The sequence below is a fragment of the Lampetra fluviatilis genome, chromosome 14 (genome assembly GCF_964198595.1).
Source record: "Lampetra fluviatilis chromosome 14, kcLamFluv1.1, whole genome shotgun sequence".
Classification (NCBI taxonomy): Eukaryota; Metazoa; Chordata; class Hyperoartia; order Petromyzontiformes; family Petromyzontidae; genus Lampetra; species Lampetra fluviatilis.
The window spans coordinates 1,562,195-1,579,760 of NC_136288.1; the positions used below are offsets into that span (position 1 = coordinate 1,562,195).

The 17,566-nt window shown below is 44.0% G+C and overlaps 2 protein-coding genes across 2 annotated transcripts in view; one reads left to right on the forward strand and one right to left on the reverse strand.

The window, feature by feature from the left end:
* LOC144935788 (trypsin-like) overlaps positions 1-17,566 on the reverse strand; it is a 294,562-nt gene that overhangs the window by 215,953 nt on the left and 61,043 nt on the right. Inside the window, exons 2-3 of the mRNA XM_078862538.1 lie at positions 6,266-6,305; positions 3,158-3,191 (exon numbers count right to left, since the gene is read on the reverse strand). Of these exons, the coding sequence (XP_078718664.1) occupies positions 3,158-3,191; positions 6,266-6,271 (40 nt within the window). The 5' untranslated portion in view covers positions 6,272-6,305. The remainder of the gene's footprint in view (positions 1-3,157; positions 3,192-6,265; positions 6,306-17,566) is intronic.
* Positions 7,847-17,566, forward strand: part of LOC144935771 (disks large-associated protein 2-like) — a 96,180-nt gene continuing 86,460 nt past the window's right edge. Inside the window, exon 1 of the mRNA XM_078862512.1 lies at positions 7,847-8,105. The gene's annotated coding sequence lies outside the window, so the exon portion shown is untranslated. The remainder of the gene's footprint in view (positions 8,106-17,566) is intronic.

A 17,566-nucleotide genomic window follows, 5' to 3' on the forward strand; every position in this document is an offset into this window, starting at 1 on the left:
AAATCAATCCATTAATAAAGAGTAGATCATATTTAAATACACGTGGGCATGCATTTAGATGTATACATTTGTTTAGTTTCTTGCTCTCGTTAATTATTTAGTGGAATAGATTACCGATAACAAAAAACACTTTGAGTTAACACTTTACCATCAGAAGTAATTACAGTATCATTAGCTAACAGCATTTGCAGTCTCGCAAAGTGGTTAATAGAGTTTGCGCTACTCGCCACAATTAAGCAGGAAATACATTTGCTCTGCCATTCTCTATGAAATTGAACTGGACTATATTCTTCTAAAACATATATAAATGCATTGAACCCTTTAAATCTAGAAGTCCTGTTAATTATTGAAGCGTTCCCCGGGATGTAGAGATGCATGCTATTTCAAATGTTGAAAGCTAATTCTGTTATTGGGTTTCTGCAAAAGCCGTTCAGCAACATGTTCGTGCGCTTGTTACATTGAGCCTCAACGCATCCTAAAGGCAGCACGGTTTTCAAGTCCAGACCTGGCAACTCACGTCAACCATTAAGACACTTGTGGTTGCAATGTTACGGAAACACAATGCTCAGAAAACTCATTATCCACAAAGTGCTTTCCACAAACGAACCACAATACTGTACCTTGCTGATCTCGTCAAAGGAGCATAAAACTACATCTCAAACTCCTGTCATCCTCGCAGCAGCGGCTTTTTGAGGCCGTCTGGAACGCTCTTCCTTCCGATATTAGGAAGCCACGAGAGCTATGCACTTTTAAATCGAGGTTGAAAACGAATTTCTTTCGAACTGCTTTTTGTGTTTAGCTTATTGTCCTTCCCCTCACCTCCGATTAGCACAGTTGGCTACGTACGGTGCGAAAGAAGTTCAGCATGCATACATGCTGACCTACAATATCCAAACATTCCAGTCCGCCTCCCTGTGTGTGCACATGTACTGCCCTTTTGTCAATCTGCTGCTGGATGAGTGCCTCGCCACACTGTTGGTTCAAATGTCACCTGCCACTGCTGTTAGCCTTGACTGAGAATGTAATTCCACGTCACTGGGGTCAGAGTGCAGTCCACTGTACTATCATCGCTCTATTCCCTCGATTTGAATAAGCCCACTTATTTCTCTGACTACTCGATGGAAGCACAGTGTGTGACGCTCAGAGCAAATTTGAGCACGGTTTTTTACATTTTGTAATGATACAAATGTACAGTTGATATCCCTTTCACTAAAAATAACAAACTGTGGGCTTTGCAATTAATGTCTTACCCAGAATCGATCTCTCTGCTTTGAAAAATGTAAATGTATTGACTGCATGGATTGGTATCGACACGTGCTGTATTCAGCATGCACATAGCATATGGTATTGTTGTTTTTACGGTAGAAAGTGGTGAGTGTAATTCCGAATGCGTTTCACCCCATCACATTACTGTCAATGATACTGCTGGTGTACTGTAGGAGGAGAACGAATGGGATGTGGAAGAGGGTAGACTTTTCTCGAAACCAAACGGGAACGACGTCGGGATGTTACGCATATACGAGACTAGCTTTACTACCCGGCTTCACCCGAGACTTGGATTCTGGTCTTGGATTTAATACACGGCCTACGCGGAGGGTGGGGGGATGCGTGACGTCAGCAGGCACACTGCGTGACGCTGCCGCATGCGGGTGACATCACAGATGGACGTCACCGCTTACTTCCCGTTCAAAATATATCCATTATTGCGCCCCCCCCCCCCCCCCAAAATTTTTTTTAAAAAAAGTTTATTTTTATACGTTTTGCATTGTGTACAGTCTGGAAGCTACTCACATGCCAAATTTCAAGTTTGTTGCATGTTGGGAAGTATGCTAAACATTTTGAACAGACACACATTCACAAATTTCCCTTTTATATACTGTATATAGATGAGCGCGTTGTTTTCAGTCACTGTTACAGGCTGCTTATTAAAGCCATGTGAATTGCGAAGCACACACTACCAATTTCAAGCTTTACTGCATGCTGCAATAACTCACAACCACCTGAGAGTGAGCCGACCATAGCGATGGCATGGAGATGGGCAGAGGGGGGGGCTAAACTGAGCCAAGCAGAAGGGTGGTCAGTGCCTAATTCCTTTGAGTGCCATGGTGAGTGTTGGCTGCGTGGTTTGAATTGCTAGCCCCAGGGACCAGGACTTATCCGCAGAGTTATGAGGGGGGGGTTTTTTCTCCTGCAATTGATGACTTAATTACATATTTCCTCATCTTAAATCCACAGAAAAATTCCTACTGTCTACAGAAGAATACATAAAGAAATAACCTCCGGGGGGAAACTCGAATTGTAAAGACTCTATCTGGGACGAGGAAGAATGGCGGTGTGGTGGTTCTGGCACCATCCTATGAGACCAGCCTTCTAAATTTGATTCCCAGTAAAAGGCTAAGATACATCTTCTTCTTCTAGTACGTTTAACTTTTTTAAACAGGTAAAGCCCACTGAACTATGTAGCTCTTTTTCATAAGTCTCCTGGCCACAAATGATAGCTCGACGAAGTGGATTATCGTGTGGACATTTATAGCAGCAGCCAAATACTCTCAATTCATGTTTCTACATGTGGAGGGAAACACTGGAGGACCTGAATAAAAGTATATTCGACCACAGGGAGAACATGCAAACTCCAAATTCAGGCATCGTAAGGGTCGGGATCGAACCTACGACTTCTGTATGCCAGGCGACGTAGTTAACATCTAATCACCATGGTGCCCTTGATTTTTAAGCCATTGGTGCGTGACAGTTTATTTCAATGATATCCCCCTTGAAGCGGTCTTTCCACTTCTATCTGTGCGTGATTGTGTATTCCAACTAAGATAAATTCCATCCCATCTCAGTGTTTGATGTTTGACATCCAGTCATATCGTGATGATTAACGTCAGTATATAAAGTTGACCTTCACCTTGCTGCACAGACCAGCCATGAGTGAACTATGCTCAAAACCCCCCATGGCCATGAGGGCATGCGGAGGCCTTCATCCAACAGTGGATTGACAATGGCTGACTTCGGTGATGATGACCATGCAGTATTCTCTGGAATTAAGTCCAGAATAGAACGTGGGGTTCTCATAATTCGGGGAATATCACTGTGGATTTAATATAATAGATATATTATCGTTAAGTTCCTTGTTTGCTTTGGCAGATTCATTCACCTTTCTCCTCTGGGTTGGCCAGCTGAGGGCCCTCCTGAAAGAACACAGGACAGTATTGACATCGGCATACATGCTGGGCCGACGACCACATCACCGGAATGGGTCTGATCCCATCAGATCTCCGAAGCGAAGCAGAGTTGAGTCTCGCTAGTGCTTGGATGGACAACCAGCGTGCAAATAAACAGGCGTTATCAAACTAAACTAAGTAACTTTTTTAACCAAGGCCCACTGACCTATATTGCTCTTTTTCTGATGCGACTTGGCCCCAAATGAGAGCTCAACGAAGTGACTTATCGTGTGGAACTTTATAGCAGCTAAACGCTCGAAACACATGATTCCAAATGTGGAGGGGAAACCCCGGATGATCCGGAGAAAAATCCACAAGACCATGGGGAGAACATGTAAACTCCAAAAATACAGGCGTCTGGGTCGGGATCGAACTCACGACCTTCTCGCCAAAGTGGCGCTTTTGTAGGGCTACACTGTGGGTGTCAAAAGGCAGTGTAGCCAAATGCCATCGCTGTACTAAAGGTCTATGCTCCCCACCTGCAGCCACACAGAACCAGTGGAATGAAATTTAGTTTAACATTGTCCACAACCCCGCAAGGAGGATTGACAAAAAAAACACATCCGTACATTGTGCATGTCTGTCACTTTAACACGGCCTTAGATCATTTGCTTAAGCTTCCTTGGCTGAACGTTTCTAGTGCTTAGCTTCCCCACCTTTGATTTGGATTGAACCAGTGGAGTGCTCTTAATCCCCGTATGCCCTATCTGGAGACACAAATTACTCGGAGCCACCTCGGTGTCACCCCCAAGGAAAAGAGGCCGATCCCAGCATGACCACCAAATGCGTTTTGCTGAAATTCACACAAAGTGATGAAGTTTAAAAAAATCTCCCTTCTTCCATTAACCGTTGTATTAAAAAAAATGTAAAAACAAAAACATGCGCACTTGTGCATTGGTCATATCCGACGGGAGGACTGCTTCTATTATCGACGAAACAGCCGTTACGGAGATTTCGTCCATTATGCTGATAGCAAGATATTTTACGACGTCTCCTTTTGCGTGCAAGTCGGAGCAACGCACCGCTCACTCAATCAATATGACAATCTCCTTGAGAGCGTGGGGTATCTCTTTCAACATTCTGTGGGCGTCGCAGCTGCGTCAGAGAGCACTGGCCCCCCACATTAGCATATTGTCGTCATGGTGCCGGGCAGTGGTCCTCACGGGAAGGTAGTCCGCCCGGCGGGCAGTGTATCTGCACCGTTGTGGATGGCCCTGATGTTAGGGCACATCAGACCCCGGGATGCTAGGGGGTACCGTAACGGGGTTGGGCCCTGCACTACCAAAGTGTCCCTTTGCCCCCCCCCCCACACCCCAGCCAAGGTAATGAATTTTCCGTAGTGGTACCCCCCCCCCACACACAATAACTCTACTGCCCCCCCCCCATCCGAGAGGAGATGCAGCCGGGCCTGGGCTACAAATTAAACAAAGATGTAATATCAACACCATACAGGGCAACACGTGAATTACAATCGGATGTGTTACCTCATAACTTGATGATTTTGAATGCTTTGTTTAGCAAAATAGGTCTAAAACAATCCCCTAATCAATATCAGATGTGTTGTTGAAATGTATTTAATTTGCGTGGGTACTACATTTATTTTACATTTATATTTCGATTAAAGAAAAAAAAGTCAAACATCCTGATGTGCACGTTATTGGGCATTGCGTTTATCACGTGACGTCTCTTGGCAACCTACACCGATTTGACATTTTCATTCTGGAAATATTGCCGGAGCCTTCAAGTCTCGCTTGAGACATTTGGAACATTCTCTCAGTATTTTCGCATGTCGGACGTAACGCCAGAGAGCGCTGAGGGGATAACACACGGACTCACCACGTCGTTGTTGCAGAAACCGACTTGGCTATGCTGCCTACTTACAGCTCATTGTCCTGCAGACGGATATTTTACATCACCCCCAACTCCACTTCCACGTCAATGGATTGCAAGCGTGTGCCTGCATACGTTACCGGCGTTTTATTTCACTGTGCCGTTTGCAAAACTTAGCAGAACTGCATTCTGCTTTCCGCGTGGTATTCCGAATGAGCGGATTCCCATCTTTGACAGTAATGTAGCATTACTACGGCACTTTTATATTTTTTAGAGATTTTTTTTCACGTATTTTAGAGTATGTTGACAGCCATGTGCTTCTTTTATAGCTGCACAGTTGGGGCGCTATTGTGTGTGCCTTACTGACAGCACGTTTGTATTTACAGAGATTGTTAACCGAAACCACGCATATTAACGTACTTCTATATATATGTGCTCCTGTCACGTTAAACACATTATCACACGTAATGCTTTTACCTAACTCTTCTGCTGGCAAAATATAAGCCGCAACCATTGCTGCAGACATGCAATTTATATTATTATTTTATTACTATTATATTATTCAGGAAAGCGTTGCAGATTCTCAACTCCTTTTGAGGAGGGTCCTGCCAAGTTTTCGCAGTAGGGAGCAATGATTGTTTTCTATGTTCCAATTTGTGGCGTAATTTCTCAAATTTCTACCACGATGCCTGCACACAATGACCTACTCTTGCGAATGACATCGCGGGATTTTCAACGTCCGTCGTGAACCGGACGCCGCGTAGTATTTGCATGGTTAGTATGCACCACTGTATTATATGCACACTGCAGTATTAACCAGGGTGGCCGCCGGAAATCGGACCGTCAATCTCTGCAACGAGCGGTGAACGCGCTACCTACCGCCAGGGCATGTCACCACCACAATTACAAAAGCAGAAATAAATGAAATAGAAACACATTAAACTGCTTGGATCAAATAATTTGCAGTCAACATAAGAGGCTACTGTGCGCGTGAGCATATCCTGCATTCGTGTGTGGCTGGGAGGAATTGTGTTTTATGTGCGAACCCCTTACATCATGATCCCACTGCATCGAACCACAATCTCATTTCTCCTGATAAAGTGCTGCAGGTAAACAAATGATCAATATCAATATGCCCGCCAAAGGGAACGTTCATCCTGATGTCCTGTCTGCTTCATTGTGAACATGCAGTGTCCCCTGGTGATACTCACATCCATGTGTCATCATGTGTCCAAGTCGCAATTGAATTTCCTGGAGAGAAAAAAATATATAGCAGCAGTTTTACGAGGTGACCGACCGCTTAGGAGGGGCATTGTTTTGTAAATTCTGAATGCCTTTAGCAGCCACTTTTGTATTTGTACAAAATGATGCGCGGTTACATTTGAAACAAATATCTGCTGTATTCATTGGCCCTCCGGTCTGCTGATATGCAAAGGTCGCTGAAGACAGACGACGGGTAAAACGAGAGATGATTACCGCGTGGAGTCGCATCCACAGTGCCCTGTGGAGAGTACAGTGTTCGGTTTGTTGCACACTCTCGCTGCTGTTGATGTCAGCCCGGTTGTTTATGGTGTGAACGAGCTTTGCAAAATTACGCACAGTGTTTCCATATCCACACGAGACCCCTCCTCTCCATTTACGACACGTTGCTAATTGGATGGTTTATAACCTTGAGTCAAATGTTGCATGGCAGGATTATTACATCATGCATCTGCACTATACTGTATTTGCAATTATACGTGCTAAATTAAATTCAACGTGTATCCTATTTATGCAATATGTCCACCAAGGTGAAGCACACGTCATAATGTGCGATTATGCAACGTCGTTATGTCGAGTGAGAGGGTGGCGGTGTGGCAGCGTTGTGGTTAGCGAACTGGAACGCGAAGCCGGCCACCCCATGAGTTCGATTCCCGGTCACGGCCGACAACATCAGCGGTGAGCGATATCTGAGCCGGTCCTGTGCCCTCAAGCCGCAGCATAGCGATGCCTACGACCCCAGCGCAACTGACGGCCGCTGCTTACAATCACAATAAACACAGTGTCCTCACACACCGCTCACACCGTGAAAACGAGTGGCAGCGTAACGTGCAACGGGGAAACTGCTGCCGATTTACATCTCGGGGCACGCCGGGGGGAAACAATCCAGTCGCTTTCACGCTGCTCACGTGATCTGCCATTTTCGGTGACTCTTCAAACACCCTCTGCCGTGCAAAACAAGCAGGGGCTGTAGCTGCTGGGGCTGTAGCTGCTGGGGGGGCTGTAGCTGCTGGGGCTGCTGCTGGGGCTGCTGCTGGGGCTGCTGTTGCTGCTGTTGCTGCTAAGGCTGCTGCGAGGCAGATTCACTCAGCGCGCGGACACCGCAGAGGCTGAGACTGTTGCGCATCAAAGTCGCTGGTTCGTGCGCTCCCCCAAAAAAACGAAGTTGCGACCGCGGTGGCGAGGATTGTGAAGGATAAGAAGCTGCACGCACACACAGCAAGCAGCGTGTGCCGCAACTACCACCAGGCTCGCGGCAGGCAGCACCCAAGCCGATCCTGCGCTCCTGGGTCTCCCCCACCCCCCTTCATCCCTCCCTCCTCCCCGGCCTCGCCGGCTCTCTTCTCCGCAATCCCCCCCCTCCCGGACCCCCCTTTCCACCAACCCCCTCCTCACACGAGCCTCTACCCCCCCCCCATACCATTGATCCTCAGTCCACTGCAGCGGCATCAGCGTCAGCAAGCGTTCGTCCACGCTGCAATGGAACAATAACGTCTATTCGCTGTAAGCCCTCTGTGGCCGCTGCTGCCGCGTGAATTTAAAGGGTAATTCATAAGTGGGTGGTTTAGTCCACACTTTTTGTGAAGAAATAAAAAAGATAGACATTTAGACACGCGTATCGGGTGCGCGCGTGTGTAGGAACCGTGTTTTCCACTCTTTTTGACTCTGGCTTGCAGCGAGATAAAGCGACGCAGTTTGTGTTGGGGAACTCTGCCATGAAACAGCAACTGAAAGACGCTCAACTCGCCTTTAGAACTTCCCTGCATCGGGGCAACTAGCATCCAGCTGTGGGTAAGGTGCAAGTGTTGTGTTTTTTTACGCGTGTGTTTGTGTGTTATTTTTGCCCAGTAGTGTCAATGTATGTGTTTATAGTGTATTGCTAGAGTGATTGGTTTTATTATTAAAATCAAAATATGTATTTATACCGGAGTAATCCGATGAGCTATGCGGCTCTTTTTCACAGATGTCAAGTAGGGGCGGGTAAGAAGGTTACAACATCAACAAACAATACAAAACACGATCGTAGTGCAGAGTACAACAGTGTACCTTGCCAGAGTGAGGTGTGGTTTTGTTGCAATTAAAGTTCATGGTTTATTGTAAACCTCTTAACGCACACGTGGAGATGAACCGTGGTCTGGCTTGATCTTTGCTTTGGCATTACCCTCGACAGCTTCAATCTCTCGATAATTAAACACATTGGTCGCACGCGTTTCAGTCTCTGGCTGGTGGAAAACGTGTTTGTGTGTGCGCGAAAATCGACCAAATCCTTCAACTTACATTACCCTGTGGGATGAAGTATGGTCAAACACCCCCCCCCCCCATACGAAATTAAGTGGGGAGAGGGCAAGGTCTTCATCCAGCAATAGATTGAAAAGAAAATTGCTGGAAATATATAATCTTCATTATGAAATGGATCTCGAGAGTTAACTTCTCTGTTTTTTGCTCTTTCCTTAAACGCGTGTTTTCATGGGAATCCAAACCTGTCAACCCCTTATCAGTGCCTACCTTATTACAGAACAATTCAGACATTGATCACCGCGTGCCCCTTATACATCTCAACGTTCATCCTACAAAGTCCCATCACAAGGGAGAAACACAAACAAATAGACAAAACAATGTTTGCCCGTATTGAAACGGCTGTACGCCGTATGGACCTGGAAACTCAATTTCCCTGTACAAGAATACTGGGTAAACCGTATGGGTTGACAGGTATGAAAATGTCGTATTGCATGAGTGGAACCTCAAAATACTTCACAACATCTACGTATGTGTCTGTTATTTATATTTTCATACAGTCACTGATTAAGAAAATTTATGTTGTACTGGCACGTTTTCTCTTGGTATATATTGAATGATTTTTTTGAAGGACAGAAACAACTGATGCACAGAATTCAAAATAAGTACAGTATGTAAAGTAGTGTTCAAAAGTGTGTTTATAAAGCCAAAACACACGTCTGCGTGTGTAAACCCAAAGGACTTATCACATATATATCCCTGGCGAACCTTTGAAACATACTTTTATGTGCAAATGAAAGCAATTATGAGGTGAATACAGGGACTCTTATTGACATTCGTTGATGTAAGGGACTGTTGTTTAGTCTTTTACATTGCATATTTGTGTGCACTCCTAGAAAGATGGGTACATTTCGTTTCAGATTAAAGTACCTAACGATGCAACTTGGGTACTGTGATTATTTTTGAGAAGATAGCGAAATCTATTTGGACAGGCGTATCCCATTGAAACCCACCACTATCGCCATCACCATTTGGTCTTGAAGTGATGTACAGTATTTAATCACTGTTTCCATCGCAGTACTTATTAAATGATAATTCCTCCGCAATATCGGCTCCGTGAACGATTTGCCCAACGTCGCATAAAACCTGCAGGATCAGCTTAGTGAAATCAATCATATAACTGCAGCGAAGGCAATACTCTGTATAACCTGTAGTTTAAAAAAAATGATGCTTTTTTAATTGATGAACGCTTTTCCAATTACGGGCTATACATTGCACATAAATCGGGCTCTTAATGTCATATAACTGCCACCCGAACTGTAGATCGTGAAGACAGTGATAAAGGAGAGAAAACACGTCTGGTGTACCTGGGGGAAACCATAGTAAGCCATGAATGTGCAATTAAACTGAGGGTGTTGTGAGGGGAAATAAACGGAATGTGCTAATGACTTGAACATGGCACTGCCTACATTGAAGCTGACGCATACATACTGCACCCTCTCGTCAACATCAGGGGAGAGGGTGGCATAGCGGTGGGGCATCGGTTAGCACCCAGCTCCATGAACCTGGCCAACGAGTTCGATTCCAAGCCCCGGCTACCATCGGTGGCGAGTGACATCTAAACCAGTCTTGGACCAACGTCTTTCACCAACCAACCCGCATTGACCGGTGTGGTGAAGTATGGTCAAAACAACCCCCATAACCCACATGGCATGGGGAGAATTTCTTCCAGCAAGTTGGTTGGGGAAAAAATATCTGTACATTATTATCATTTACTTTACGATACAATTACAATGTTGGTTCGGAAACGTAATTTACAGTGGAGTAACAATTATTTTACACGTATTTGAAGATTGTTTTACATAAGTAGTAAAATTAATTATATGTATTAGCATGCAATTGGTTTGTCAGATATGAATTGTCAGACATGAATGATAATTTTTGAGTCAACGTTCAGTGGTGTATCAACAAGAGAGAATTGTTTCTATTAGCTTACATAACATTGTCAATCCACTGCTGGATGTGCCAGTTGTGGAAGTTAATGAACCATATTTCACCACACTGATCAGCGCCGTTTGGTGAAGGGGGCACCCAGGGACTGGTTCCGATATTACCCTCGACTGATGGTTAGCCATGGCTGGGAATCGATCTAAGGTCACTGGGTTCATAGTACAGTGCGCCACTGTTATCACTTACCCTAAATTTAATCATTATAATAATCGTCATCACATTTTACATGATAACAATTATCAAGTATCAATGATCATAACCTTTTCAAGCAAGTGTTTCGTATTTACACTCAAGATATGCTAGACATTAAAAAAAATTAAGCAAAAAAACGTGTAGCTGATAAATTAAGTTGATTCAAACATTGACCAGAAGCCATTTTCAACGTACGACTCTTTAATCTTTCAGTGAAATAATGCACCAACTGGAAATGTTCGATTACATTTAGCAAGTGTTTCTTTTTCTGGTTGATTAAATATGTCCTTTAGAAAACCACATTTTAATTATCAAGCTAAATATACATTTACAATTGACTTCTAATTTGGCAAGGATTTGCAGCACTTTTAAAGATAGTATGTTTTAATGTTTTTGTATACTCATGTGTTTAATCTCTAGGTAAAAGTTAGGTCGCAGGCTCGTTAGTTGTTCGCTGCTATCAGCTTACAATGTTGCAAGGGAGCTATGTAATTGGGTGCTGTTGTTAATGGGTAATTGCTTGGAATCTGAACATATTTTTCTTTTCTTTTTAGAAATGTCACAAGTTCTTGCTCTAATTTACAAACAACGGTTTTGGGTAATGAAAGGGTTTAAAACAGGATAATTATCATAATACCAGGAAACAATCTGTCTCCAGGCTGTTAGAAGTAACACTTCGATAAGTTACAAGTACAGCGCATATCTGTGGCACGAGTCAATGGTTGGCATCCATCCCGTTACTTAGAGAGATTGCTTACTATGCAAAACACTTCCTAGCACTCAGCAATATAGGATGAGCTCTGGTTAAGGCTGCCACCCGGCTTTGGAGCTGAGTTATTGCCTTGTTTAATAAGCCTGGAACGGCTGGCAAAGGAAGCAAGTTGACTGTGTTCAGCCCTGGCAAAAAACACATCAGCATTGTTTCACTGAGTACCCATGCCAGGTATGGCCATTACTATAAATTGGCGTAGTGGCATTACACCCGGCGTAATTCACATCAGTGACTTAATTTATTAGCGTCAGTCATTTCTGTTGCCAGAGTTCCAAACGCTGAGATATATCTGTCTGCCTCTCGCCTTAGCATTCTACATTTGAAATACAAAAAAAGATGCCCGTGGAAGGTATTCAGGTTACATGTTCAACTGCTACTCAAATTGGCGTGCCAGCAACGAGGATTATGCGTGACAATTTTAGAGCTTTCCACAACTCAGTGGAACATTTAATCATAACCATGTTTTGCGGGGGATTCAAATGTGACATGTTTATCGCATTCCTTGTTTTTTTTTATGGCAGTTTAATACTTTTATTCAGAGAAAGATTAAAAAGTGCCTGTTTCATTATTTAATTGGAAACCTTATGTATGTATGTATGTCTTGTTAGGATTTCATATAGAGACCAAAGTATTTTCACACAGCATTGCAACGGAGACAGTCTCAACTGTGCTTACGACAGCAACAATCCTGCATTCAGGAGAATCCCGTCTGTCCATGGTCAACAGACGTGGCCACTGTCTATGAAACACTGTCATCTTTGTGCGGCATTTGGCTGCATAAATCTGCATTCCTCCTCTCCAAAAGTAAAAACAGCGTGGGCCTCTCAATAAGCTCTTGTCATCGAAATCGCGTTAGATCCTTGGGTGATTAAGGAAAATCGAAAAAGGAAGTTGTAATTTTCATTCAAACAAAAAAAACATGGCTCCTTTAAACGTTTCTCAAATGTTCTGGAGCAGCGATGTTCAATGCCTGGCTTTAATGCCCAAGAGACCAGAGCCATGCACATCTTCCATTCAACATCCACATCTTCCATTCGACATCCGTGCGCGGTGGCGAGTGAAGAAATCCATGAAGCCAAGCTGCTCTCCAGGGAAGTACGACCTCGACATGGACGCGGTTGGGGTTTGCACGACGGACAATGCTCCGGCCTTCTGAGATCACGACTGAAAGGGAAAAGTGAAGGCCGAGGGGCTAAAATGAGCCTATTTAGCAATCAGCGCACAATTATTTTCAGATTGCGCAAGAATACGGTCGAGACCGTAGCGTTAAGAAATCACCAATCGGTTCCTTTCGTTGCTACAAAAATACGATGTCACGTGCAAGCCATACAAATGCCCTTTAATAGGCGTGAAGTTGTGGGGAGCAATTGGGGGCTTCTTTGGCAGCCTGAGTGAGGCTTCGTCACCACGCATTATAGCGGTGTCCAAGCTGGGCCTGAGTGATGCAAAATTATAGTGCTTGCCACCTCCTCCACCCTTTCATCGGCATATCAACAATATATAATGCGCACCACGTTGTAACACAGCATTGCTCTCAGTGAGTCTACGTGTGTGTGTGGGTATGTGTGCGTATGTGTGCGAATGTGTGCGGATGTGAGCGGTTGTGCAGTGTTAGCCGGTTGCGCTGCTAACCTGGCGACCCAAGTTTGATTCCCGCTCACGGCCAACACCAGTGACGATTTTCTGAACCAGTCCTGGGCCTCCCCTGGGTCGACTCAGCCTCAAATGAGTACCTGGTGCGGTGAGTTAACATCACCACAGGGGAGACAAAGGCGGCCAGGCATGGTGCTGGCCACCCACCCCCTTGTGTGCTGTGCCGGCTTTCACAGTGCTCGCGAATATCACTTGCCCCAATAGTCGAGTTAAGGTTATACGGGGTATCTTTGTGCACTTTGTTACAAATTCGGAAACCTTAGATCGATTCCCGCTCATGGATAACATCGGTGATAAATATCTGAACTGGTATTTCGCCTCCACTCGGTCGACCAACAACAGTGGTGAATATCTGAACTGGTTATGGGCATCCTCTAGGTCGACTTAGCCCTCAAATGAGTACCTGGTGTTTCAAGTTTCATTAAATTGGTATAGCCCTGTGACCCATGGGGCTCTTGAGTTGGGTGCAACCACAACAAACAAAATATGAACAGAGAACATCTTAAAGGGACGACGCGCAACAGAAACATCCTGGATAAACCAGCAAATCTTCCAGAATAAAACACCGTATTACAACGCTATGTGCAAAAATCCCAGTGTGATGCAAGTCAAACAATAACAACCATACGACAATTTAAATTAAAGTTATCAGGCCAACTCCGCACTTCTGCAAGAAACATGGCTTAACCATGTGTTTTCGAAATTACCAAAATAAAGCTATAAAAACAATGTAACAACAGTAATCATAGGAACTGTGATTCAAATGTAACATGGTGTGATGTGTAAACATCAGCAATGGGGGAGACAAACGTGGCTGGACGTGCTCTGTGCCAGATAGAGTCGATGATGGTCGCTCAAGGCAATTGCCCCAACAGTCTTTGTGTGGGTGCTTGAGAGTGTGTTTTTGTTGCTTTGAAGGATCCATCTCGGGACCAAGTGGCCAGGTTGCATATCTGCCTATGGGAGTCTTTTTGCATGATAAGTTCAGTGACAACCTTCTTGTATGTGCGTATGTTGAACTTCTTTCACGTCGTACGTAGCTAACCGTGCTCATCGGAGGTGTGGGGGAAGGACAACAAACTAAACACAAAAAGCAGTTTTTAAGAAGTGAGTTTTCTTGGTGTGTTGTGCTCAGATATTGGGTCAAATCATTGGGAATATAAATATTAGGTTGGATAGGATATTGGTTGGCATGGCCACCACAGTTTTAATGGAGACCACTGTTCAATTCCTACAGCTGCGTACTAATTCCTGTGGGGAATTGGACCCTGGAAATTGAATGCCAAAGATCACGTTACATCATTCACAAGAGACAACCATTGTGTCCTGCTGTCACAGCTGAAATTTCAGATTTAAGATTTATGGTATTCCAAACTAAACAAAATAATTTGCTAGAAATCATTGTTGGAGACGAACCAAAAGAAAGTATTATAAACAGGTTTCCCTCACTCTATGCGGTAGATGCATTCCAAAAAATGTGTGCACAAAGCGATATTGCATAAAACGAACGCATATTTACATGTACATTTACATGTACACGTTCCAAAACGTCTGCTGCCTCCCCACCCAGATGCACCTTTACCACTCGCTTGTGCCAAGTTTACGCGGCAAATGCAAACAATAAACACCGAACACAGTAAAATGAAACACAATTCAAATGCTCATATGAGTACGCAGAGAGAAATCGGGAAATATGCGCGCCACAGCAATGAGAGCAAGAAACGTGTGTGCGCACAGCACGCGAGAGGACGCGAGACTGATTTGGTGGCTGCGTGGATTGGTCACCCAATCCACAGTGCACCGCACGAGGCAACCGCTGCCTGGCGAGTAGCGCGCACACAGTCCACGCAAACAAGGCCGCCCCCACGGCTGACCCGCACAGCCGCGTATGAGTGAATTAAAATTCTTTGGTTCTTTCGGTAAAGTCACGTAGGTATAAAATATAAATGTTACAAATATTTTATCTTCCCTGCAGTCACGAAAACTTCAAATCTAGATTGAGTGAATTCAAACCGTACATAAGCGAATTTTGGGTCGAAATAGGTTCGCCACGCATACACACATAATCGCAGAAACTGAACCCGCATGAAGTAAGGGAAACATATCTGGGGCTAATTATTTAAAGTGGGCCAGAGTCAAAAAGTCATGAAGAGGCGAGCAGACACAGGATCGAGTGCTTGTGGAAAATTACGTCTTATAATGGAAAGCAACTTAACATTGCTCTCGGAGAATAAGGTTTTTCAATCATTGCATTCGTTTTACATGCCATGACACATGAACCAGAGACATTGGTACTCCAGCAAAAAAGGAATCTGGAAACAAAAGTTGAAAACTCCACAAAGAAGCATGGAGGGATGCATCCTGAGAATGATACTGATATGGCATAAAGAAGAGCGCGCGTGTGACGAGAATGTCATCGTATCTCACGATCAATACACGTAAGTGGGCTTGGGCAGGACACATTGCTAGATGGGATGATATCAGAGGGACGAGACTGATGATATCGTATCCAGCACCTCCGATTGCCATGGTTGGCTATGTACGGTGCAAAACATACGGTAGAATGTGAAGACGGGACGATGAGATCAAACTTGCGCATATGCACAAGATAGAATGTGGCATCGCACAACTGTAAGGAATGGTAATGATGACGACTTCATCTAGCAGTGGGTAGAACATGGCTGCTGATTGTATTCAAAAATGAAAAATTCATCAATGTGCCCTCAATGTCATCCAATTTATATGAGCAAAAAGTCACTGGTTTCTGTATTGTTAAGTAAATAACAAAATGTAATATTAACATGTTGCTGCTTGGTAAGAGAGTTCAATGATCTTAAAAGCATTCTTTTGTATCCGTGCTGGGTTCATTTTAATTCTCAAAACATTGCAGCGTATGCAGCCAAAATGCATTACCATCCGTCAGATTCATAATACTATGTGTGGCTGAAAATATTTCAGGTAAAAAGGTCGGGGTTTGGGTAACACTCTCCCGAGGTTAGCGAGTGTTGTCTGTTATTTACGTAATTCCAGTGCTCGCTAAGCTGCATTGGCTTCCGGTTGCCGAATGAATACATTATAAGCTTGCACTCATTGCACACAAAGTGCTTGCCACAGATGAAGCAGAACCCCTCGCTGATCTCAAGTGGCATAAACCATTACGCAAATTCCGGTCGTCCTCGCAGCAGCGGCGGCTTTTGTCGAACCATGGAACAAAGACGGTCACTGCATTGCATGCTTTCAGGTGCGCTTCTGCTGCCGTCTGGAACGCTCTTCGTTTCGAAATTAAGAAACAACTGGAGCTCTGCACTTTTAAATCTGCATTGAAAACACATTTATTTAAAACTGTTTTTTGTGTTTAGTTTGGTGTCCTTCCCCGGCACCTTTGATTAGCACGGTAGACTACGTACAGTGCGAAAGAAGTTCCATGGGTAGCAGACTGGACTTGCGATCCGGAGGTTGCCGGTTCTATTATAACTTCTGGCGCTGCAGTGGAAGCCATAGGGCAGGTTTATTTAATCCCTCCACCTCCGTCAACTCAACGTATAAAATAGATGTACAGTACCACAGTTAATCAATGGGTTGATGTGTGGGTACTCTGGTCGCTTACCAAGACGTTTGGCCAGCATGGAAGAGTAGGCCAAAGTTACACTCTAAAGGGGCTGTCTGGAGCTCCCTCTAGTGGAGGCACTACCGCCAGCAGTACAACGGCTGCACCTTATTTACTAGCGCTCAGCTGGTGCTCATATTTTATGCATGGAGATGAATGTTGCAATGCATGTCGAGATGTGGTAGGTATGATTATTATATAACATGCATGGATGATATGAAATGCTCGATACGATTGTTATGACATTTTATATTCATATAATTAATCTTATTTTGGAATACGTTCGGCTTCGGAGATTTTAGTATTCTGCCCAAAGAATACTTGACATGCCAACTGTGTAAAGAATTGTCAGAAACTTTCAGCGGTGAATATGTATTTGCACGCCCATCCATACAGAGAAAGAAAATAAATACCCCGATATTTATTTGATTTCGAGGGACATCCGTTGGCAGAGAACAACGCAAAGGTACTTTAATTAACTTTAAAACAATTAAGCAGCAATGTAATGCGTTGAGCAAAGGGCAGAAAGGCTACATTCTGCATTGCATACAATACGCTGAAGATAAAGTAAGGAAAAGTTCAGTTGCATAGAAAATACACAATGTTTTATCATTCAGAAAAAAATATTAGCACATATATTGAATGCACTGCATCCTAGCACTGAATTATTTTTAGACAAAACAGTCATAAGATATGAAATGCAACAAAAGATTAAAAAGCAAAATAGGTTATTTTTTAATGTCTTTAGTCTTATCTTCTGAAGCACGAATGGCTTTGAGGATA